This window comes from Triturus cristatus, chromosome 7, assembly GCF_964204655.1.
Source record: "Triturus cristatus chromosome 7, aTriCri1.1, whole genome shotgun sequence".
In the NCBI taxonomy this organism is placed as follows: domain Eukaryota; kingdom Metazoa; phylum Chordata; class Amphibia; order Caudata; family Salamandridae; genus Triturus; species Triturus cristatus.
This window is the reverse complement of record NC_140590.1, coordinates 1,867,611,479-1,867,636,395: the sequence shown is the minus strand read 5'-3', so window position 1 is coordinate 1,867,636,395 and position 24,917 is coordinate 1,867,611,479. Positions and strand designations below refer to the sequence as shown.

At 44.9% G+C, this 24,917-nt stretch overlaps 1 protein-coding gene across 3 annotated transcripts in view; it reads right to left on the bottom strand.

Annotated features, from left to right (window-relative positions):
• The window catches only part of LOC146813540 (double-stranded RNA-specific adenosine deaminase-like), a 318,386-nt gene that overhangs the window by 280,143 nt on the left and 13,326 nt on the right, over positions 1 to 24,917 (bottom strand). For 2 of the 3 annotated variants that reach the window (XM_085620305.1, XM_085620304.1), the window contains 2 exons: positions 16,589 to 16,661; positions 11,110 to 11,573 (listed from right to left, as the gene is read on the bottom strand). In XM_085620305.1, the coding sequence (XP_085476431.1) occupies positions 11,110 to 11,540 (431 nt within the window). In that variant the 5' untranslated portion in view covers positions 11,541 to 11,573; positions 16,589 to 16,661. The remainder of the gene's footprint in view (positions 1 to 11,109; positions 11,574 to 16,588; positions 16,662 to 24,917) is intronic. The other variant, XM_085620303.1, reaches the window with a different exon arrangement.

Below are 24,917 nucleotides of genomic sequence, written 5' to 3'. Positions count from 1 at the left end.
GCGGTGGACCACATGGATGGCATCTTGCCTACAATCAGTACCTCTGTCTTGCTGCCATTTAGTTTGAGGCTCTTATTTGACATCCAGTGTGCTACTTCTTTTAAACATTCAGAGAAGCGTACAGCTGCCTGGTCTTTGTTTTGAGAAAGCAAAACAATCAGCTGCGTATCATCTGCGTAAGAGAAAATTGATACCTCATACTTCTTCACTTTCTCTGCTAGTGGTCCCATGTAAACATTGAAAATTGAGCCCTGTGGTACACCCTGAGACAGGGGAATGCTCATGTAGAGATACGATTGTTGTGTAACCTGAAAGCTCCTTGACGAGAGGAACGATGCTAGCCAGTTCAGCGCACTGTTTGATGCCACACGTCTCTAGCCTATGCAGGAGCAGTTTGTGGGAGACGATGTCAAACGCCGCACTGAGATCCAGCAGAATCAGTGCGGCTGTTTGTCCTTCGTCTGCATATTTTCTCAGAGTTTCAGAGGCCATGAGTAGCGCGGACTCGGTGGAGTGAGCTCTCCTGAAACCTGATTGGGAGGGGTGCAATAGGTCATTCCTATTTATATGCTCTACCAGCTGTTTGTTTGCCACCTTCTCTGCAATTTTAGCCACGAATGGAAATAGTGAGATAGGGCGGAGATTATCCAATATATTTTGATCTAATGAAGGCTTCTTTTTTAGTGGCTTGACAATGGCCTGCTTCCATTTTGTGGGGACAATGCCAGTTTGGAAGGAGTGTTGGTTAAGGTGCGATATGTACGGCATACTTACACTGGCTCCCTCCATTATTATTTTAGGTCGGGCTGGATCTAGCGGGGAGCCGGACTTTATACCTTTAGCTAAGGCTGTAAGTTCATCTATTTCCAGAATATCAAAGGCGTCCAGCGTCACCCCTGCAAAAATTTCGTGGCTTCCATGTGTCAGGCCTATACCCGGTCGTGCTTCTACCGGGAAGGTGTCATATATTTTTGTCACTTTGTTCGCAAAGAACTCGGCTACCTTGTTACAGCTCTCAGTAGAGGCGATCGAGTCAACTCTAGCTATGTGTTCTGAGCGACTTAAGTATGGTAAACATTTCTTTGGAGGAGTTGCTGGCTCCTTCAATTCTTTCAGTATAGAAAGTACTTCTGGATTTTTTAATAAGTGCGTGATATTGTTTTAGTTCCTTTTTGTAATTTTCTTTCGCCCTACTGCAATACTCCTTCCTCCATACTCGTTCAAGCGATTTACATTTTCTTTTTAGCCACCTTCAGTTCATCATTGAACCAAGGTGCCATTTCCTTTTGACTCTTAGGGGTTCTAGTACTCCATTGTGCTGTCCTAACTAGTGCCTCTATAATCCAAGTTTCCAGATTAGTGTTGGCTTGATTGATGTCTGTATCTAGCGTAGGTTTTTCTCCCAACAGCGCCTGGGAGAAGGAGGTAGGGTTAAAATTATTCCATTTCCTAGTGGTAATCTCCTTGGTCTGCTGTTCCTGCCTATTTCTGTGGGAGGGTATTGTAAACTGGACAAGATAGTGGTCAGAGCAGGGAATTGGCTAGGGTGTATCAACTTTTATCTCCATGATGTTGGAGAAAATGGGATCCAGAGTGTGCCCCCCTTGGTGTGTAGGTGTCTTCACTTTTTGTTCTAAGTTAAAAGTCAGAAGATCCTTACATATAGTATTAATGGGCCGCACTGCAAAAGCTTTGCGCCTTTTAGTGCGTGGCTTCGTGGATTTTATGGCCTCCTTAGATTTATGCACTAACTTTACAAAATCGTTTAGAATGGCCTGTGGACCGAGAAAGCACATGATAAATGCCCTTTCTGTTGCCAATCAAAGTTTACAATGCACAAGCACTTTTCCTTCTTTGGGACTGGTTTTTGCTGCCAACAGTCTGTTGACGGACCATACGGTCTACTGCAGGACTAAGTTCTCCACATCAGTTAATGCTGTACTTGGTTTACCCCAACCGAAGGAGGGGGATGGGGGGGGATACCATACCTATTTAAAACATATTAAAGCTCAGCGTACACCCTCAGCAACCTATGGGGCAGAGGTTTGGAGTATCTCCAGTTGCTGCAATATTCAGAACGAAGAGAACAGATTCTGCTGTAAGCTTCGGGGCACCCCAATCTCTTCGCTCCAATACGTGCATCAAAGTGAACTAAAATTACACTACATTGGAGATTACAATAGAGCCTACCCACTTTATTATGGCTAGCTATATGGAAAAATAAGGCAGCATCCCTCACCAGAGATATTATAGTGAATTGCCTTAAATGTGAGAAATGTATGGATATTCCATGGTTAGCACGGGTGAGAACCAGTTTATGGAGGATTAGCCATGGACATGTTTTTGACAAACCTAAAGATCTTGACACTAAGTAAAAAGGAGCTGTGGGCGGCTCTATACAAGCGCTTTCATCAGGATAGACTGGCCAGAGAGACCAGTAAACCGAGCGGGCCTTGTTTATGAAAATGGAGTATGACCATCTACCATATCTAACTAAACCTATGGGCCGATGGGAGCGTGGCCTCCTTTTTCATTTAAGAGCAGGTACAGTAAGTAAGTAAATTGATACTTGTATAGCGCACTACTCACCCGCAAGGGTCTCAAGGCGCTTGTACGAATACCGCTGTGGAACCCATCCTGGCTTTCCCTGTGAGGCGTCCACTCCTGGGCACCCGCAAGGTGGAGGCCAGGCATCCTTAGCGTTGTGGGGGCCGTTGTGGAGATTAAGCAAGCTATTGCCCAGAGTTGCAGAGTGGGACTCCATGATTGGAATGGCACCGAGGCGAGAATTATCAGGTCCGTGGAATTTTTGAGCCCAAGACCCACCGAGGCGGGGAATTGAACCCTGGTCCCGGGCTAGACCTCTGCATCAGGGTCTGCCGCTCTAATCATTGAGCCACACTTCTCCACAGTCAAGTACTCATTAGGTTTCCCCCCTGTGCTTCCGAGCTAACCTTGACCTCACTCCCTGTCCATGTGATGGGCGTTCAGGCCAAACCCAATTACACTTTTTATTTTTTTGCAAGTATTATATGTAATACACAAGATTGCTCTTACTTCCTTATTTTAAGAGCTGTTTCTATGTAGATTATAGAGAAGCACATAGGACCCATCTTAAATTGGAGGAGGACGGGCTAATAACTCGTGTGGGGGCCTTTCTGAAAACTGCTGTTAGAGCTCGTAACTCGAACACTGTAGAATTGTATTTTAGTAGCCTGCATTCTACTGAATTTTTATGTGTTCTTTCTAACATATTATAATTTTGTATGTTTAGGTCGAGCCTAGAGCAGCGCATGCGCTGCTTGCTCGACTTTTAGTAAAGGGGTAAAAAAAAGTGCTACCAGATGCTGCCATGGCCGGCCTAGAGCTTGAGTGCATGTGCACGGGCGCGCGCTTTGCGTGCCTCTCTCCGCGCTTCAATTCCCTCCCCCTCCCCCACCACAGATCTCGTCACTCTGCTGGCCTCATTATTAAGTGCATCGCAATCGCGATCACTTTCGCACACCACTCCCGGGCTTTTCTTGTTATTACTCATCGCTGGCACCTCCGGATCGCGCTGGGACTGCCCCCCGTGGCATGTGCCCCCGTCATGTCTCCCCTGCTGCATGCTCCCCAATGCTTGTAGCTATTCAGGACGTAGAAAGAAGCTGGCGCGGAGTCACCTCAGTCTAGCCTTCAGTCCTTTGCCTGCATTGAGCTGGCTCTGCAGCTCTCTGGTTGGCTCGCTTCTGTTGGTCTTAGATGTCCGCCGGAGTTGGCTTCCCTCTACGTCACCCTTGCACCTTACTTACAATGAGTCACTTCCCGGCAGCTGCAGCTTTGTGGCCTTTTATGGAGTTGATAGCGTGGCATCCCCGCCGGCAGTGTGCTCCTCTGCAGCTTTGTGGCACTTATCTGCACGGCCGCCGCCCAGTGCTGTAGGAAGTGGTGGCGTGCGCTACTTTCGCAAAGGTGTACTGGGTGCACGAGGAGCACATGCGGCGCAGTTTAGAGTCCAGAGCAGCTCTAGATGCCCCGGACTGTGTGCATAGAGTAGGACGGGGTCTTCCTCATGGCATCTGTTGCTGCACTTTGGAGTGTGTACTAGCCAGCTTTGGGTGCACCCACGTTTCTTTCAGCTCTGTTTCCTGCTCCTTGGCGTGTCCAGCGTGGTTAATAGCTGTGATTACACCAAGAATTTGTGGTGCCCTTTCCCGTTCCCCTGCGGATTGACCCAGCCTTCATAACGCTCTGAGGTTCCGTTCGCTGCTGGATGACCCCTCTTTCCTGAAATTCGTTTTCTTAGTGTCAGAAGATGACCGTTTTGTAGTGGCACCGTTTTCTCGTTCTCGCATGGCAGAGCACTCAAGTTTCACAGGTTAATGTGCCAGTAGCTTATCCAGTTTTGCTTTGCATTCTGGGACATGTAGTCCTGTTCATGCTACTGTGCAATCTAGGCAAACGTTCACCGAATTCAAAGCACATATCCTGGCCTGGATGCGCCACTTGAGAGCCTTAGAATCTTGAGAGCTTGTATGGGGCGCTACCCCAGCCTTCCTGGGGCTCTGGCCTTGCTCGTTGAGCGCATCTTGCCCCCTCAAGCTCTGGCCCTTGCCCCCGGTGTGTGAAGAAGGCCCGTTAGTTTCGGTTTAATCCATTAGGTTCGGGTGTGTCCCCCAGTCCTCCGATGTGTTGGGGTTGCCTCAGGCCATATTTACAAGGCAGCCCCATGATTACTTGAAATCATAGCCAGTCATACTATTAGTGAAATACGCTGCGAACTGGAGAGGCATGCCTTGTTCTTTCGAGAGGGCTTTTTTTTCCTAGAAAGTAAGAAGCTTTAAGGTTTAAGTTAGAAAAAATAAATAAAAAAGTTGTACAATCAAGGCAATTGAGTCGAACAAGGACAACCTGGATTCTAGAAGTTAGTAGTTTTTCTACAGAGAATTGTTCTTATTTTTCTTTTAGCCTTGGTGTAGGGATTAACTTTTAGGTTGTGTGCCGTGGTGGATGTCTTTCCATTGTCTAGGGTATAAACAAGCATTGGCATAGCCAATAGGTCTCGCCTTTGGGACCTTTAAGTATTTAGTTATGCAGCACAATATCCTTACTGCAACAACATTAACTGTTGCATGGCTAAACACTTATAAGGTCCCAAGGGCGAGACCTATTGGTTATGCCAATGCTTGTTTTAATATGCAATGAGTTTGTTCTTTTATGGATATGTTTTATTCAAATAAAGTAATGAAATTAACACAAATGTTTACTAATCAGACAGTCTAACTGTACTAATAAATGGCCATGTGTGGAAGGGTTCTCTGACCAATAGTGTCTCTGTGCGTGCAACTCTTACACCACAGTTTGTGTTTTGTGGAAACTGCAGTACAATTTGTTGCCAATTCCTCCACAGTACGATAAAGAGCCCTGACAGCTTATCCAGGTCAATTACCCTGCTATGGCGACTGCCTGCACTGACTGCTGACCCCGTGTGAAGCTACTGCTGGGTGCTAGGGAGAGCAACATGCTCAAAGGTCATCCAGGATTATCACTGCCACCACCCAGCTTCCAAGAAATATAGAAATATCTTCTATATCCCTCAACAACCAGTAGCAAAGCCAATAGATGGCACCTTGATAATGCGATTGCTGAGGTGTTGGCTTTCACAATATTTGTCTGTAAGGCATTGTTTTAAAAAAGTAAAAGAGAGGAGGAAAAGAATACACAGATCTTATGGTATCTCAAAACTGTACATGAAATTCAAGGTTTTCAAATACTTCCTTATTCTGTCAAGAGTTTCCGGAGGAAAAAGTATCAGAATGAAGAGGTACGTGCCAGCCAAGGTCTATTTACTTTCCACATAATTAAGCATTTGGTCCTCTGTGGCAACCCAGAGAACAGATTTATGAACCTTCAGGAGATGTGTACACCTTCTGCCTCAGGCGCCTGCTGAGTGAGTGCAGCCGAGGGCCCGTCCACAGCACCATACAAGCCTCTGTGCCATATCAGAATCTGACTGGACCCCCCTGTAAGCAGTATTCAGCTTTAACTATATCGACAGCACTGTATCACACACCATCCACACTGCTAGGGATGAAGCAATCCCATCTCAGGCAGGCCTCACCGGACAGCAATCTACAGCTCTAACAATATCTTCACCGCTGTATCACTCTCTGTCCTCGCTGGTAGGAATGAAGCAAATAAATCACAAACAGCAAAGCTCCTGGCCGCCATCCTTCACACAATCCTGGGTTGTGGGATCTTGAGAGGGCATCGTGACACTGATCTTACAGACGGCGGACTGGCCTTCACGCTGTGCATGAATACATCTTCTCAGGAAAACCCTCATATTGCTAAGCAAGACCTATGCTAAGCAGCTTCTCAGGGAATTCCCAACTCGGAAGCAGAATTACATAATTCACCAGCATTATGTGCATTAAAAGTTTGTTATAAGGCCAGTAAGTCTATTATCAGTTTAATGTTCCTCTCGAGAAGAGGGTCCAGAAGAAAGGTGGATGGCTGGTTGAGTAGCAGACGGCTGCTAAGCATCATGACCACATCCTGCCCAGGAGGGGGCATGATGAGGGATGGATGAAGGGGAAGGTAAAAGAGAACAAGTACGGGGTTTCACCACTTAATCTCTGTATAAAAAATAAACTTACACAGTATCTTTATATGTAGCATGTAACAAAAAACTAAACACAAGCAGCAAAGTAAAGTTAATACACAATGCTTTGAATTCAGCCCTTCTTCTGCACAAGCTCTCAACGTCACAGCGATGCCTACGTAATGATGATAGGCTGCCCTTACTGCACTATCCACTGCCCCCAACATTAACATTCACCATCCTTTCCTTACTGTGTCTCTCCTGTTCCAGTTACACTCACCATCCCTTGCTTGCAGTGTCTCATGTCCCTGTTACACTCACCATCCTTTGCTTGCTGTGTCTCTCCTGTCCCTGTTACACTCACCATCCTTTGCTTGCAGTGTCTCGCCTGTCCCTGTTACACTTACCATCCTTTGCTTGTAGTGTCTCGCTGGCCCCTGTTACACTCACCATCCTTTGCTTGCAGTGTCTCATGTCCCTGTTACACTCACCATCCTTTGCTTGCAGTGTCTTGCCTGTCCCTGTTACACTTACCATCCTTTGCTTGTAGTGTCTCGCCGGCCCCTGTTACACTCACCATCCTTTGCTTGCAGTGTCTCATGTCCCTGTTACACTCACCATCCTTTGCTTGCAGTGTCTTGCCTGTCCCTGTTACACTCACCATCCTTTGCTTGCAGTGTCTCATGTCCCTGTTACACTCACCATCCTTTGCTTGCAGTGTCTCACCTGTCCCAGTTACACTCACCATCCTTTGCTTGCAGTGCCTCGCCTGCCCCTGAATGTTACACTAGCTATCTTTTTCTAGTGCTTCAGCTGGTCCTGGCTGTTACACTCACCATCCTTTCCTTGCTGTGTCTCTCCTATCTCTGTTACACTCACCATCCTTTGCTTTCAGTGTCTTGCCTGTCCCCATTACACTCCCCACTTTTTGCTTGCAGTGTCTCGCCTGTCCCTGCTACACTCACCATCCTTTGCTTGCAGTGTCTCTCTTGTCCCTGCTACACTCACCATCCTTTCCTTGCTGTGGCTCTACTGTCTCTGTTACACTCACCACCTTTTGTTTGCAGTGTCTCTCCTGTCCCTGTTACACTCCCCCATCCTTTCTTTGCTGTGTCTATCCTGTCCGTAACACTCACCACCTTTTGTTTGCAGTGTCTCTACTGTCCCTGTTACACTCCCCCATCCTTTCCTTGCTGTGTCTCTCCTGTCTCTGTTACACTCACCACCTTTTGTTTGCAGTGTCTCTCCGGCCCCTGTTACACTCCCCCATCTTTTCCTTGCTGTGTCTCTCCGGTCCCTGTTACACTCCCCCATTCTTTCCTTGCTGTGTCTCTCCTGTCTCGGTTACACTCACCATCCTTTCCTCGCTGTGTGTCTCCGGTCCCTGTTACACCCCCCATTCTTTCTTTGCTGTGTCTCTCCTGTCTCTGTTACACTCCCCCCATCCTTTCTTTGCTGTGTCTCTCCTGTCTCTGTTACACTCACCACCTTTTGTTTGCAGGGTCTCTCCGGCCCCTGTTACACTCCCCCATCCTTTCCTTGTTGTGTCTCTCCTGTCCCTGTTACACTCCCCCATCCTTTCTTTGCTGTGTCTCTCCCGTTTCTGTTACACTCACCAGCCTTTTGTTGCTGTGTCTCTCCTGTCCGTTACACTCACCACCTTTTGTTTGCAGTGTCTCTCCTGTCCCTGTTACACTCCCCCATCCTTTATTTGCTCTATCTCTCCTGTCTCTGTTACACTCACCATCCTTTCGTTGCCGTGTCTCTCCTGTCCGTAACACTCACCATCCTTTGCTTGTAGTGTCTCGCCTGTCCCTGTTACACTCACCATCCTTTGCTTGCAGTGTCTCATGTCCCTGCTACACTCACCATTCTTTGCTTGCAGTGTCTCATGTCCCTGTTACACTCACCATCCTTTGCTTGCAGTGTCTCGCCTGTCCCAGTTACACTCACCATCCTTTGCTTGCAGTGCCTCGCCTGCCCCTGAATGTTACACTAGCTATCTTTTTCTAGTGCTTCAGCTGGTCCTGGCTGTTACACTCACCATCCTTTCCTTGCTGTGTCTCTCCTATCTCTGTTACACTCACCATCCTTTGCTTTCAGTGTCTTGCCTGTCCCCATTACACTCCCCACATTTTGCTTGCAGTGTCTCGCCTGTCCCTGCTACACTCACCATCCTTTGCTTGCAGTGTCTCTCTTGTCCCTGCTACACTCACCATCCTTTCCTTGCTGTGGCTCTACTGTCTCTGTTACACTCACCACCTTTTGTTTGCAGTGTCTCTCCTGTCCCTGTTACACTCTCCCATCCTTTCCTTGCTGTGTCTCTCCTGTCCCCGTTACACTCCCCCATCCTTTCTTTGCTGTGTCTATCATGTCTCTGTTAAACTCACCATCCTTTCGTTGCGGTGTCTCTCCTGTCCGTTACACTCTCCACCTTTTGTTTGCAGTGTCTCTCCTGTCCCTGTTACACCCCATCCTTTCTTTGCTGTGTCTCTCCTGTCTCTGTTACACTCCCCCATCCTTTCCTTGCTGTGTCTCTCCTGTCTCGGTTACACTCACCATCCTTTCCTCGCTGTGTGTCTCCTGTCCCCGTTACACCCCCCATCCTTTCTTTGCTGTGTCTCTCCTGTCTCTGTTACACTCCCCCATCCTTTCTTTGCTGTGTCTATCATGTCTCTGTTAAACTCACCATCCTTTCGTTGCTGTGTCTCTCCTGTCCGTTACACTCTCCACCTTTTGTTTGCAGTGTCTCTCCTGTCCCTGTTACACCCCATCCTTTCTTTGCTGTGTCTCTCCTGTCTCTGTTACACTCACCATCCTTTCGTTGCTGTGTCTCTCCTGGCCGTAACACTCACCACCTTTGGTTTGCAGTGTCTCTACTGTCCCTGTTACACTCCCCCATCCTTTCCTTGCTGTGTTTCTCCTGTCCCTGTTACACTCCCCATCCTTTCTTTGCTGTGTCTCTCCTGTCTCAGTTACACTCTCCACCTTTTGTTTGCAGTGTCTCTCCTGTCCCTGTTACACTCCCCCATCTTTTCCTTGCTGTGTCTCTCCGGTCCCTGTTACACCCCCCCCTTCCTTTCCTTGCTGTGTCTCTCCTGTCTCGGTTACACTCACCATCCTTTCCTTGCTGTGGCTCTACTGTCTCTGTTACACTCACCACCTTTTGTTTGCAGTGTCTCTCCTGTCCCTGTTACACTCCCCCATCCTTTCCTTGCTGTGTCTCTCCTGTACCCGTTACACTCCCCCATCCTTTCTTTGCTGTATCTATCCTGTCTCTGTTACACTCACCATCCTTTCGTTGCTGTGTCTCTCCTGTCCGTAACACTCACCGCCTTTTGTTTGCAGTGGCTCTCCGGCCCCTGTTACACACCCCCATCCTTTCTTTGCTGTGTCTCTCCTGTCTCTGTTACACTCACCATCCTTTCTTTGCTGTGTCTCTCCTGTCCCTGTTACACTCACCACCTTTTGTTTGCAGTGTCTCTCCTGTCCCTGTTACACTCCCCCATCCTTTCTTTGCTGTGTCTCTCCTGTCTCTGTTACACTCACCATCCTTTCCTTGCTGTGTCTCTCCTGTCCCTGTTACACTCACCGCCTTTTGTTTGCAGTGTCTCTCCGGCTCCTGTTACACACCCCCATCCTTTCTTTGCTGTGTCTCTCCTGTCCCTGTTACACTCACCACCTTTTGTTTGCAGTGCCTCTCCTGTCCCTGTTACACTCCCCCATCCTTTCTTTGCTGTGTCTCTCCTGTCTCTGTTACACTCACCATTCTTTCCTTGCTGTGTCTCGCCTGTCTCTGTTACACTCCCCCATCCTTTCCTTGCAGTGTCTCTCCTGTCCCTGTTACACCCCCATCCTTTCTTTGCTGTGTCTCTCCTGTCTCTGTTACACTCACCACCTTTTGTTTGCAGTGTCTCGCCTGTCCCTGTTACACTCCCCCATCCTTTCCTTGCTGTGTCTCTCCTGTCTCTGTTACACTCACCACCTTTTGTTTGCAGTGTCTCTCCGGCCCCTGTTACACTCCCCCATCCTTTCCTTGCTGTGTCTCTCCCGTCCCTGTTGCACTCCCCCATCCTTTCTTTGCTGTGTCTCTCCTGTCTCTGTTACACTCACCAGCCTTTTGTTGCTGTGTCTCTCCTGTCCGTTACACTCACCACCTTTTGTTTGCAGTGTCTCTCTTGTCCCTGTTACAACCTCCATCCTTTCTTTGCTGTGTCTCCCCTGTCTCTGTTACACTCACCACCTTTTGTTTGCAGTGTCTCTCCTGTCCCTGTTACACTCCCCCATCCTTTCTTTGCTGTGTCTCTCCTGTCTCTGTTAAACTCACCACCTTTTGTTTGCAGTGCCGCAGCTGCCAAGTGGAAGCCTGAAGTCAGTCTTGACTAGACTGGAGTCACACTGACAAAGTGCAGATCATGGTTTCCTGTTCATAATATAGACTGACAATTCTTGGCCAAAGCACAGAATGAGTCTCTTGGGAGTCTACTCCCTTCTCTAAACATTACAACTCTTTGAAGGTACCATACCTTGGATCATGAGATGGCCCCATCTCCTGCACAAGCTCGATCTCACAGTGCTGGGACATGAACTGAGTGTACTCGATCAGACCGCACACCGGGTTCTTCTCAATGCATTGCAACAGCTTCTCCAGTGGCGACACATATGGCACACGATCCACAGGTGCATCTTCATCACACTCCTCGGGCCTGTTGGACATCCACTGAAACTCAGGGTGATTGCTCAATGCATGTGGCCCCTCTGGGCTTCCTTCTGTAGTACGACTGTCATTGAAGTGCTCTTGGCTCCCCTTTATCCGCTTCTTTGGGGGTTCATGTGAAGATCCGTCAGAACTGAAAGGATTGGAGCTCTGCCCACTCTGGTGCCGGCCAGCTGACGGCCTAGAGCCGGGAGCCGGCTCACCATGGAAATCCATAGTGTCCCCTCTCCGAAAAGCCATGTATGGGATTTTAAAGCCTTCAGAAATTAAGCCCTAAGGAATGAAAAGAAAAAGAGAACTATGATTCCAGTCATCTATGTATCTGCTGCAACCATATCACAGTTGAAGAGGCTCAACCCCCTTCCAGTGTATGCGTATCTATTTCACAACAATGATGGAGCACACATCTGGCACTTCGACCCGCAGGTATCAGAGCACTTTACATGAGCACCAGTTGCATTACAGATGGACACATTCATTTTAGACTCAGGAGATTAAGGGATTTTCCCAGATTCACAGGATGGTTGAGCCTCACGCCAGGCTGCAACCGGGTTTTTTAAGTCGGCAGCCCGAGCCGTTAAGCCACACCCTCTAGGGTCTTTTACTTCCACTTGTTTTAGACTGCCTGTGAACTTTTGCTGCTACTACGAATGAGGGATTCTCTTCTGCTATGTTTTTTATACTTTCTTTTTTTTTTTATACTTTTAATCACGTGATACAATTTTTTTTTTTCTTGTTTGTGGAACTTTTATACTTGGTATGGTGCAGTCTATGAATATCTTTGGGCTTTTTCTTACTGTAATGCAGGATATGATTTTAACTGTGCAACGAGAGTACGCTTCAACTATCTATCTTTTTTAACACATCTGGCCCTTATATGGCATCTTAGCGCTTACGGCTCTCTAGAGGTGCATAGTTTCACTTGGACTTTCTCCGATTTATTACATGCCTCCAGGCTGTCTCATGGAACCTTGAGAATTAATTCCTTGGAGCAGGCACAGCTGTGAACATGCAGTCACAAGCGGGTGCGACAAAGTATGAGTGATATGCACATGTAAGTGGTGGGATAAGCTGATGAAGTATGTCACGGAGAGAAGGGCAGGGCTGGGGTCAAAACAGGTGGTAGTGAATGTTCTGTTGAATGACATGCAGCGAGTTAGGCCTATATTGGGCATGGAGAAGGGACACAGAAGAAGTGGGGTACATGTGTTATATTAGGAGTTGAGTAAATCCAAGCCGATTGAGAGTTTCCTCAGCTTTTGCGACCCCCCAGTGTGCAGCGTGTTCTGTGAACAGAAAGAGGGCGCTATGGTGGCGTTCAGTGCATTGCAGAGGAAGACTTTCCTGTTAGTATGGCTCGTAGTTTTGTACAGGTTGCATGGAAGGTGCTGTGGCTGGTTTCTCTAGTTGTGCTTGGCACTTGCTGCAACAAAGGAGTGCACTGCCATCTGTATTGCCCAGGGCGCCCTTTTTGTTGCATGTGGAAGGGACATTGCTGTGTCTCATCAACCTGCAGAACCGTTTCACCTTACTAAATCAGATTATAGCAGTGCAATCAGAAGTATTTTTTTTAAGTGATAGTTTTCAAACATGAATTTAAAAAGTTCATAGTCACCCCCCCCACATTGCCATTAGTGATTTAATCGAATCACAGGAGAAGGCTTGGTACAGTACGCATCCTGCAGTCATATGTTACCGAGGTCCTCATATGTGATAATGAAGAAAAAAGAAGAACATTTAAATAAAACATCTGCTCAGGATCACACAATTTGGGCACGCGGGGAAGCCGAAATTCAGCACAAGTTATCCGGTTCTACATAGTGCAATCCAGTTCAGCTGCTAGATGCACACGCTTCCCTAGGCCACCACCCCGCTGGCATGAGCGCAGCCCTTGGTCACACCAAAGACCAAACATTTTGGCCACACGGAAAATATTTGCAAGTACCAATGTTTTAAAGAAATGAAACACACCTCTTTATCTGTTCTTTACAGCATTCAACACAGAGTAATTAAAATATGCATACATTATAGCAAAATAGAATATACAGAAAATGACCTGTGACATGCTATTTGGAAAAAGAGTAGAAATAACTGTTTTTTAGGTTGAGCCTGGGCAGCGCATGCACTCCTCTGCGGGGCGTACTGTATTGGAGTATGGACCTGTAGCCCCGCCCACTCTCCGCCCTCTCTCCGCCCATATTTTTCATTGGCTTGTGTCATTGTCCTTTGTGAATGCTGGCTTCTGATTTATTAATAGGTTTCTTAGGCCCTCCTTAGTACCGCCTTGTCTTCATTTGTAACCTCCCATGAGGACTGGCCCTTTTACCTCTGTTGTTACACGGTATGTCTTATGTACTCCGTAAGCACTATTTTCTTTAATGAGTTTCTCCTACTGCAGACACGCAAGCTTTCCTGCAACGTTCAGGGCGCCATGCGTGCTTTCACTTTCCAAGCAGCTCGGGACAATGGGGGCCGCTTCTTTGAAATGAAATAGGCCGCGCATTACAAGAGTTTCAGCTATTGGTATTGTAAATGACAATGCCTTTTATTTAGGTGTTAGTAATCAAAACAGATAAATAAAAGGCATTGTCACTTACAATGCCAATAGATTAAACTATTGCAAAAGCGAGACCTATTGCATTGTAAAAGCTTGTTCCAAGGAGTGCAACCTATACAACTCTGCGAGTACTCCGATTCTAATAAGAATATACACATAACCAGCCCCAATTTAAGGCTCCAGAAATTGTTGTACCAATGTCATAATATTGTTGTAGCCAACAGCCACAGCAGTGTTTCCACGTCCGCAACTGCAGCATTGGCTGTAAGGTTGCACATAGACTATCACGGATGTCCACTATGATACAACATGAGTGCAGCACAGAGCACGTGATGGGCGCTACGGCAAACACGTACATTCAAATGCAGACAGCAAGAAAGCTACAGCTCAGGACAACCTTTTTGGCCCTGAACACACTAAAAGCCAAAAATAGAGCTTACTGTCCCGTGACATGCAGGCAGATAAATGGCCTATTCCACCATCCATTCCGACACCCTTGGTAAACTAAGGGTATCAGCCACCTAGTCAGATGGTGTCTAAGACCCCAGAAAGGACACAGAACTTATCAGGAGCCGTGGCCAAAGAGAATGATGTGGCTCCAATGCCCAGAAACGCAGGCGATTGAAAGAAATGCAAGCATTGGCAATGCAATAGGTCTCACATTACTGAACGTTTGAGCTATCGGCGTTGCATTATTATTTACAATATATTGGCGTTGCTTCAAAGAGGCAGTGCTGTGTAAGGGTGGATATTAAAGAAGCAGATGCCATTGCTATGCGCTCGCACAGAATGTTGTGCCTGTTTCTGCAAGACATTAATTAGGTAAATGGCTCTCCCTAACTGCTAAGGAAAGCTACAGAGTAAAGACACATGTAAGAGGGGCTAACCTTATGCAAGGTAACAACAGGAGAGAGGGAGGTACTAAGGAGGGACTACTGAGCCTATTGACAAAATAAACGCCATCATTTACAAAGGTCAGGAAGAGGAGCCAATTGTAAAGATGGACGGAACATGGGTGAAGCTTAATGCCCATATCCTGAATACAGTAAGTCTCAAAGAGACAGCGCAAGCGCTGCCTAGGCAAGACCTAGAAAAGTGGGGTAGGGACTTTCTTAACTGGCATCTGAAGGCTTTAGGCCATACTGATGCCATGGCTCTGGAAGGACACCATGCAGCCAGCGACATCTCCTCTCATTCATGAGCCGTCTTTATATCCAGTAACTCTCTTTATGGGCAGAATAATTCTATTCACCTTCCTGCAGTTTCACCAAGAGGGCGCCCACTGCTGTTTTGGAAACACCACAATGAACTTTTGAGACGTGTCAGAACGACACAGAATATGCGCTTCAGTTAACACGCTCTTGAGTCTAGAACATGATTCAGCTTCAGCATTTCAACAGAACCTCTCATGGCCTTTTATGAAACCCATCACAAATTAGAATTTCTAAATCCTTGTAAACTGGCAATAAAAATGTGAAAACCCAAGAAACTTTTCAGCTTCTTTGACACTGGTGGGAGAAGGCCATTCAAAGATGGCAGATTCTTTCTTAGGCACCTCAGATAGAGCGGATGAATTCAATCTTAATTCAAGATACTCGGGAGCCGATTCACAAAGGTAAATTTGCATGAGTAAATTTACAGATGCAAATTTAGACTCACGCTTTGGAGGAAATGTACTCACCATCTACAAGTATAATTGGTGAAAAGCCAGAGTGTACGTTTACATGTCTCCACACGGAGTGTAAAAATACTGCTTATAGCTTGTCACAAGCAGACGGAGATCCCTGACACTTTGATGCAGATATCCACCACTGGTGAGATCTCGCAATGGGAAGAACAGGGAAAATGACTCAAGTTTATTCATTTTAAAATATACACAAACACTTTTGTGAAAAATACAAACATAAAAAAGTAAAATCATAATTTTTGAAGTAGAACTAATAAAATAAAATGTTACAGCTTGCTACCCCTTAAAAATATATGTTTACTAAATAAGTTAAATATATTTATTTATAAATATACATTTTTAAAGAAACATCTAATAAATTAAACTATTTGTTTTTAAACTAATATATTTAATGATTAGATTAGCATACTTTATAAGACATATATTTTACACATGTAACAGAGCGGCGGAACCCACTTTGTTGTTATAGTTAGGATTCCCAGATGAATTCCTACGATTTTTGCCCCCTAATAATTTTCCACCTGTTTGACGGATCCCCCCAATATTTTCTAGCCCTATAGTACTTTCTACATTTTGCGATGATGCAAATTTTCGTGGTGAACTGGGAAGGGGGTGCACAGATAACACGGATTGCGATATTAATGGTGGATTGCTGGACTAAATTGTGGCAAAAAAAAAAAAACGAACTCTGCTACTGTTTCTATTCCACCACATATATGGTCAGATTGCATAGCCAAACTATATGCAAAAATCATAGCTGAATGTGCTGAAGAAACGGTTCCTATTTTGTCACCAACTTATAATCAAGGTATGGTGTAAACGAGATTTTGTGTAAACAAAAAAAGAACTATATAAAAGGAGAAAAACTTTCAGGAGCTCTGGGTGCAGATCAAATTCCTGTGCTAGTTCTGAAAGGAGATCCAGAGGCATGGGGTGGATTACGCATTCCTTTATTCTGAAACTGTAATAAAAAACTTTGAATTCCTACCTCCTGGAAAGGGAGTATTAGGATACCATTGTACAAAAAAGAAAATTGGTACAAACCCCAGTTATTACAGGGAAATTCCTCTTCCTTAATACAACAGGAATGATTTTGGCTGGAAGTGTATTAGCACATCTGCAAGAGGGGGCAAACAAGAAAGAAATTAATCAGGTTTCAGACCAAAATGCTAAGTAACAGATAATATTGCTATTGTACATACATTGATGGATACGTAACGTCTAAATCTCAAATAATTTATACTGCCTTCATATACTTTCCTACAGCATTCGACCGAGTTCATAGGCTTACTGTGTGGAATAACCTTACATCACAGACATCAAAATGGCGCTGAGTATGATGGATGGGAATGAAGGTCTCATATCAAAGATATAAACTAAGAATGGTTTGAAACGTGGTTGTATGTTGGCTGTGATTTCTGTTACTCTTGTTCCTTCATGACCCACCAGCTCAACTCCCTGTAAAACCACCCCCCAAGATTTGTCTTTAGTACACTCCACTTACGAATGTGCACTGACTAGGTGTTCATTTCTGACCTAACCCCGACTGGCCTGCAGCCCAACCAAAAGGCGCTTTACTATTCTGCCGAAAACATTTCCTTAAAATGAACATCTCTTAATCAAAGTTAGATGTGTTTATGGGCAGGAAACAACGCAAACGTTGTAGTTGGTTCTTAGGGGAAGAAAAACTAGAGTTGTTAAACTATAAACCTAACTTGGTAAAACATTCTCCCAAGATCTTGATAATAAATTGTACATCAAAAAAATAGGAAGTAAGGCAAAAGCACATGTTGGTGCACTTAATAAATGTTATGAATATTTGGGGAGAAGACACTTAACATATTTACTGGGCATTTATAAAGTAAAAATCTTACTTACTTTATGCTATTCTCTAGAATACATCCCCAAAGAAAAATACTCTTATCTGAATGTCTATGAAAGTAGGACACTTCAAAATGTTTATTAAGACAGTTCAGCAATTCGTGTTTAGGCATTGCACCTAGAATTTGGTTTATAAAGTGCATATGCTGAGCATATTGTAGAATCCATGCTCCAAGGGACCCCCTGAGAGATTTGTTAAATTATGAGACCTTCAAAGCTCCTAGAACGAATGACACGTTTTGGTAAATAACAATATTCACTTGATAGATTAGACCGGATAATGGAATTTCTCCAATCATAGTCTCCGGGAGAACTGAAATTATTTTTTTAAATGCTATTCCAAGACTAAGCTATACTTAAAACTCTGGTTGAGCAAATCTGAAATTGTACAAGTCCGTTCCAACGAGTGTACTAGCCGGGCTCAAGCATTCCTGTCCTTAGCCTTGGAGCACAGTGTTAGAAGAACAATGTTATTAGTAATTCACCTTTAAATACCTATACAGGCAAACGGCGATCAGAAAAATGACCACTTTATGTGCCATCTTAGTCAGCAGGGAAAACAAGATTTGTATCGTGTGACACACACTTGCCCAGTGCTTTGATCTGTGAGATATTTTTATTACCCAATCTACTTGAAGTACAATGTGTCAAGATCAAACAAATTTACTAACTTCATAATTGCACCACTGAATGAACATGTTTAATGTAATCTTTTTACAACAATATTTGTAATTTTCTTTATAAATTGTAGTTAATGCTGAATTTTATAATTGACTAAATATTGTTAACTTCTGCAGAGGTTTACGTACATTTTAATAAAATTTGATGTACCTGTCACCATCAAACATATGGTGTTCAGTAAGGTGGTTGTCTTGAACCACGTGTGACAATCTCTTGCACAGCGGTCTCAAGTTTAATACTGCCCTTCCCTCCTTCTGAAGCAGGAAGGAAGTTCCATATATTTGTTGCTTTTTCTGCTATTAGAGTTATTCTTCTATTTCCCGTTTTGTTTCTTAGCATTTTGTGCATCTGAGACAGTCAGATGGTGTCCCTAGAGGAGGTTTTGCTCTTGGGGTAATTGCGTGCACCATGGTGTTTTGAAGCGAGCAATCACTTGTTCTATGAGGAGTTACCATTGATATGAGCAGCTCATGAGTGGACCCCGCCAGGGCCCTGTGGGCAGATGGAAATGAAAGGAGGGGGCAGTGTGGAGTCACTGGACTGGATGAGATACCATTGATATGAGCAGCTCATGAGTGGACCCCGCCAGGGCCCTGTGGGCAGATGGAAATGAAAGGAGGGGGCGGTGTGGAGTCACTGGACCGAGTTCACCAGTTTTTAGTGCTTCATAGGTAATTAAAGTGCTGAGGCCCACGGCTGCCTCCGGAGTCGCCACCGCTGCTGCTGGGCACCAGGGTCACCCAGGCTGCTGGCGTCAAGGCCTCCTGATGCCTCCTCCCTTCACCACTCTACACTGTTAGGGTGACCAACCATCCGTAAATTTCACGGACTGTCCGTGATTTGGATCTCACTTCCATTGTCAGTGATGTTCCTTTTCACAGACACCTTTTGTTCGTAATTTTGGCGTTTGAAGGGAGCAGCTCTGTTCCCCTGCAAGAAGCCTCAACTCCCTGATGGTGCCACCTCGCACTCATCCCCTGAGCACATGACAAGCCGTGCCCCACCCATTGTCACTCTGTATGCGACAGAGCAAATCAAACAATCTCCCCCAGTCGGACTGGACTGTTCCTGTTGGGCGCAGGGTCAAGACTAATTTACATATGGCTGGGTCTAAACTGTAATGGCATGGGGAGCAAAAAACAATGGATTTAGGCCCAGCTCTCTGTACTGGGGTGAATGTATGACATTGATCAGCATTCTGGTATCAATTATTTTTTTTGCATTTGTCCCCCTGAGTGGGACGGGTATGCCCAGGCGTGGGTCCCGTGCTCTCCATGCCACTGGAGTCAAGCTATCCTGGCTGATGAGGGGTGAAACCCCGAAACCGGTCCTAGGATGCTTGTTTCCAGTCCAGGAAGGACCTGGCCTGGAAGTTCGGGCTGGACTGTTCCCATGAGGCACAGGGTCAAGACTGATTTGCATACGGCTGGGTTCAAACTGGAATGGCATGTGGGCAAGAAAACAATGAATTTAGGCCCAGATGTCTGTGAATGTTTGACATTGTTCTGCATTCTGTCAACTGTTCTTTTTGCATCGGTCTAGGGCAGAGCATTCTGTCAGATGGACGAAATATACAAAAACAAAAATGCTGCAGTTCATGAGAAGAAGCCAGCAATGGAAATTAACAGGCATTGGCATAGCCAATAGGTCTCGCCTTTGGGACCTTATGTGTTTAGCCAGAACTTTTAGCTATGTTGTAGAGCATTGTGGCTGCCATGCATTATGTTGAAAAGTTATAATAAAAAGTGTTAAGCATTTTTGTTACCTTTATACAAACAAAGACAACATTATATACAACTGAAAAACCTGATTAAAAAAAGATTTTAACATAAAAAATGTCTTCTACTTTTTTTGTACCTGCACTGCTAGCAACTTCTTCCTGCCTGTTCTCATGCTTGTTTGTTATAAAAAAAATTGTTATGGGGGAGCGGGACATAAATAACGGGGGAGTGGAGGTTGGAAAACCGTAATTTAATTAGAACACGAGCAGCGGACGGACACTAAGGGAGAATCAACAGCTGCCAGATTCCAAGGGCAGACTGACTTGATGCTTTGGTGGTGCGCTGATGCAAAATGGTGGTGTTGAATGATGTTTGGTGCTCAGGTGGTGACACTATATGGTGTGGATTGGAGGTATGTTGTGGAGTTGAAAAGTTGTTTGGTGTGTAATTATGGGGTGTGTAGTGGAAATGTGTGGAGTTGGATTGTGTGGCCTGGAACTGTGGTGTTGAGTGAAATTATGCTTAGTGAAATTGTGTCATGGTGTGGAGTGCATTTATGTTGATTGGTGGTATGTGGTATAGAGTGCATTTATGTGGAGTGCATTTATGTTGCATTGAGTAGAGTGTAATTATGTGGCGTGTAACTATGTTGCACTGAGTGGTATTTAGTGGAATGTATTTATGTTGCATTGAGTAGAGTGTAATTATGTGGCTTGTAATTATGTGGTATGTGGGGTGTATTTGTTGTATTGAGTAGAGTGTAATTATGTGGCGTGTAACAATGTCACACTGAGTGGTATTATGTGGAGTGCATTAATGTTACACTGAGTAGTGTAAATATGAGACGTGTAATTATATGGCACTGAGTGGTATTATGTGGAGTGTATTTATGTTGCATTGAGTAAGGTGTAATCAAGTGGTGTGTGTAATTATGTGACACTGAGTGGTATTATGGGGAGTGTATGTTGTATTCAGTAGAGTGTAATTGTGTGGAGTGTAATTATGTGGCACTGAGTGGTATTTGAAGTGTATGTTGCATTGAGTGCAGTGTAATTAAGTAGCAAATAATTATGTGGCACTGAGTGGTATTGTGTGGAGTGTATGTTGCATTCAGTAGAGTGTAATAGTGTGGGGTGTAATTATGTGGCACTAAGTGCTATTATTTGGAGTTTGTTGCATTGAGTGCAGTGTAATTATGTAGCATATAATTATGTGGTATTGTGTGGAGTGTATGTTGCATTCAGTAGAGTAATTATTTGGTGTGTAATTATGTGGCACTGAGTGGTATTTGGAGTGTATGTTGCGTTGAGTGCAGTATAATTATGTAGCATATAATTATGTGGCACTGAGTGGTATTGTGTGGAGTGTATGTTGCATTCAGTAGAGTGTAATTATGTGGCGTGTAATAATGTGGCACTGAGTGGTATTTGGTATGTATGTTGCATTGAGTGCAGTGTAATCATGTGGCATACAAGTATGTGGCACTGTGTGGTATTATGTGGAGTGTATTTATGTTGCATTGAGTAGAGGGTAATTATGTGGTGAGTAATTATGTGGCACTGAGTGGTATTATGTGGAGTGTATTTATGTTGCATGGAGTAGAGTAATTATGTGGAGAGTAATTATGTGGCACTGAGTGGTATTATGGGGAGTGCATGTTGTATTCTGTAGAAAGTAATTGTGTGGCGTGTAATTATGTGGCATTATTTGGGGTGTATGTTGCACTGAGTGCAGTGCAATTATGTAGCATACAATTATGTGGCACTGAGTGGAATTGTGTGGAGTGTATGTTGCATTCAGAAGAGTGTAATTATGTGGTGTGTAATTATGTGACACAGTTGTATTTGGAGTGTATGTTGTATTGAGTGCAGTGTATTTATGTTGCATTGAGCAAAGTGTAAGTATGTGGCATGTAATTATATGGCACTGGGTGGTATTATGTGGAGTGTATTTATGCTGCATTGAGTAGAGTAACTATGTGGTGTGTAATTATGTGGCACTGAGTGGTATTCTGGGGAGTGTATGTTGTATTCAGTGGAGTGCGATTGTGTGGCGTGTAATTATGTGGCACTGAGTGGTATTATTTGGAGTGTATGTTGCATTGAGTGCAGGTTTTTAATTGTTCAAAATTAAATGCCAAGATGTTTAGTATCCGTTTCCTAATGTTGATTTTTGGGGTTTCTGGGAAAGCTGTGTGTGGTATGAGGGACAAACCTGAAGTGCACTAAGAGCTATATGCAGCATAAGGGTCAAATCTAAAGTAAATAAAAAACGGACCGTAAACAACCCAGTGTTAGCAGTGAGCCGCAAACAACGTCAGCCCCTATACGGGTCTGGCTGAAAGCCACAGCGGGTCAGTAGGTAAAAAGAGGAGCACCACTGCCTACAGGGAATAAATAGTAACCAGGACAAGGCGCTTCACCTCCATAAGGTCCTTTCCAGCCATAACGGATAATATTGTGAAAATAAGTGTTAGGGCAAATAAATAGTTTGGATACAATTAAGTGAAATAAGCACCATGCACAGTAGCTTATATATTTAATTCCGTATGCGTCCAGCCTTGTTGCCAATTAGGGGAAGCCTGCCACTACGTTTATAAAAGCGGGCGCCTGCTGTGAAGGACAAGTAACCTGAGACTAAATTGCAGTCTGCCGTCCATCTGGCACACTGCGTGCTGTCACTGATAATTACAAACAGATGGCACACAAACACACTGCTGCTCGCTTCCGAGCATCCTAGGCCAAGCAAGAAAAAAGGCGGGACATGCGCCTGCCTTTGGACAATTGTTGCTGTGTTTCTTAGAAAGACGCACTGCAAGGCCAATAGCCGGACATAAAAAAGAAAAGCACACGCAGAAGCATGTATTCCTAGTTTAAAGCCCTTACTGAAGCCTCGCTGAGCAACGCATGCGCGCTGGCTCAGGCGAGACCTAAAAAAGAAGGGGGTTATAGTTCATTTACTGTCATCATCACAGAACTGAAGCATTTTCAATATTATAAACAACAAAGTCGTAGTTGCTGATTTCTTATTTTATGGAACTAGCAACCATTAACAAAGCCAATAGTCCTGGCTTGTTGAAGGTGTAATATATTATATATCAGGATGCAAAAAGAGAAGTAGCAGAATACCAGTGGGGAGGCACACTATGCTAAGCAAGTTTTTAGCGTACATATTCTAAGCAACGCCTTTAATTACGTCAGACACGCCCCTTGAAGAGAACCCCCAGTTTTTTCATTCCACTTAAAAGTCCTGGAAACACTACAATGTCACAGTCACTTCAGGTCCTGGCACTGTGCATCACTCATCACGACTTCCAAGTTTTCAAATTGCCTATGTGCAGGGGCACAGTGAACCCTCGCCCCACCCCACCCCTTGCTTTAGGAACTACAGCGAGGGTGAAATTCTTGATGAGCCTCTTCTGTCTGCAAGTCTGCAGACGAAGGATCAGCTCATTATTAATATGAAAAGGTGGGTGAGTGAGTAAGTGAAGGAATGGGTGAATGGCTGGATATATTAGTGAAAGGATGAATGGATGAGTGAAAGGGTGAATGGATGGATAATGAGAGAAAGGATGGATGGGTGAGTGAGTGGAAGAATGGATGAGGATAAATAGTGGATGGGTAGATGGATGGGTAAAAGGGTGGATGGATGAGTGAAAGGGTGGATGGATGAGTGAAAGGGTGGAAGATGGGCGGGTGAATCGGCAGATGGATGAGTGAAATGATGGATCCATGAGTGGATGAGTAGATGGATGGGAGGGAGGATGGGTGAAGGATAGGTGGCGAAGAGAAAGGGGGATGGAGAGAGAAAGGGCGGATGGATGGACAAGTGAAAGTATCACTGGATGATTGGCAGGGTGAATGGGCGAATGGGTGCATGGATGAGTGAAAATAAGGATGTTAAAGATAGATGAGTCTAAGAATGCATAGATGAGTGAAAGCAAAGGCGGAGAGCTGAAAGAAAGGAGGGATGAGTGAAAGGGTTAATGGGTGGACGGATGAGTATGTGAAAGGAAGGCTGGATGGGTGAGCGGGTAAATGGTTGGATGGATGAGCGAATGGATGGCTGGTGAGAGTGAATGGATGAGTGAAAGGATAGATTGGGTGAAAGGGTAAATGGTTGGATTGATGGTTTGAAGAGTGGATGAATGAGTGAAAAGATGGATGGGATGAAAGGGTAAATGGTTGGATGGATGAATGAATGGATAGGTGGAAGTCGATGGATGAGTGAAAGGATGGATGGAAAGATAGATGATGGATAGGTTTGCAAATGGTTGTATAGGTTTGCATATGGATGAGCACACAGATGGAAGGACAGAATGAATGGTGAAAGACAATGATGGATGAAAGAATTAATAGATGACAGAATGTAAAGGTGAAATGACGGATATCAGGGGTTTGACGGGCGGATGAATGGCTAGATCCTTGGACAAGAGCTCTTCTGGGGAGGGTTGTGATGACTTACTTTGTTTTCTTGGTGCCATAAGTGCTTTTGTTCAAAGTGGGAGGTATTTACATTTGCTGGCTACCCCCTTGCCTATGTGCGACTATTTTGTATTTGCTGTGTGCCTATGTGTGGGTTCTATACATTATGCATATCACATTTTGAGTGACACCCAACTGCTACTTGAATGTTACACTAGTAATTGTAAATGTTTGCATGTTTTGTTTTAGGTGTAAGGATTTAGGGAGTGTTGCATCTTTCTTTTTTTCCCTCGTGCCCTTTTCTCATGCTAGGAACATGGAACCATGTACCTGCGTTGTATAATCTTGGTTCCATGTTCCAAAGCCTCTGTACGGCAGTTACTACTGCTGTCTTTCTGGATCCAGATGTACTGTGAAATAATGAAATACCAATATTTGTAAAGCGCACAGCTACCTCCGAAGTGGTGTCCCGACGCTGTGGGCCCTCGGGAAGATTAAGCGAGCTATTGCCCAGAGTCACATGGTGCTGGGCTAACCTGCCGCCGGCGATCGAACAGTGAACCCTGTAGTCTGGAGTCAGGCACCCTGGTCGCTGCACTACACCTCTTCCATTATTCCGATCGGCTAATAAACTCTATTTTACCTTACCGCATTCCGTCTTCTCGT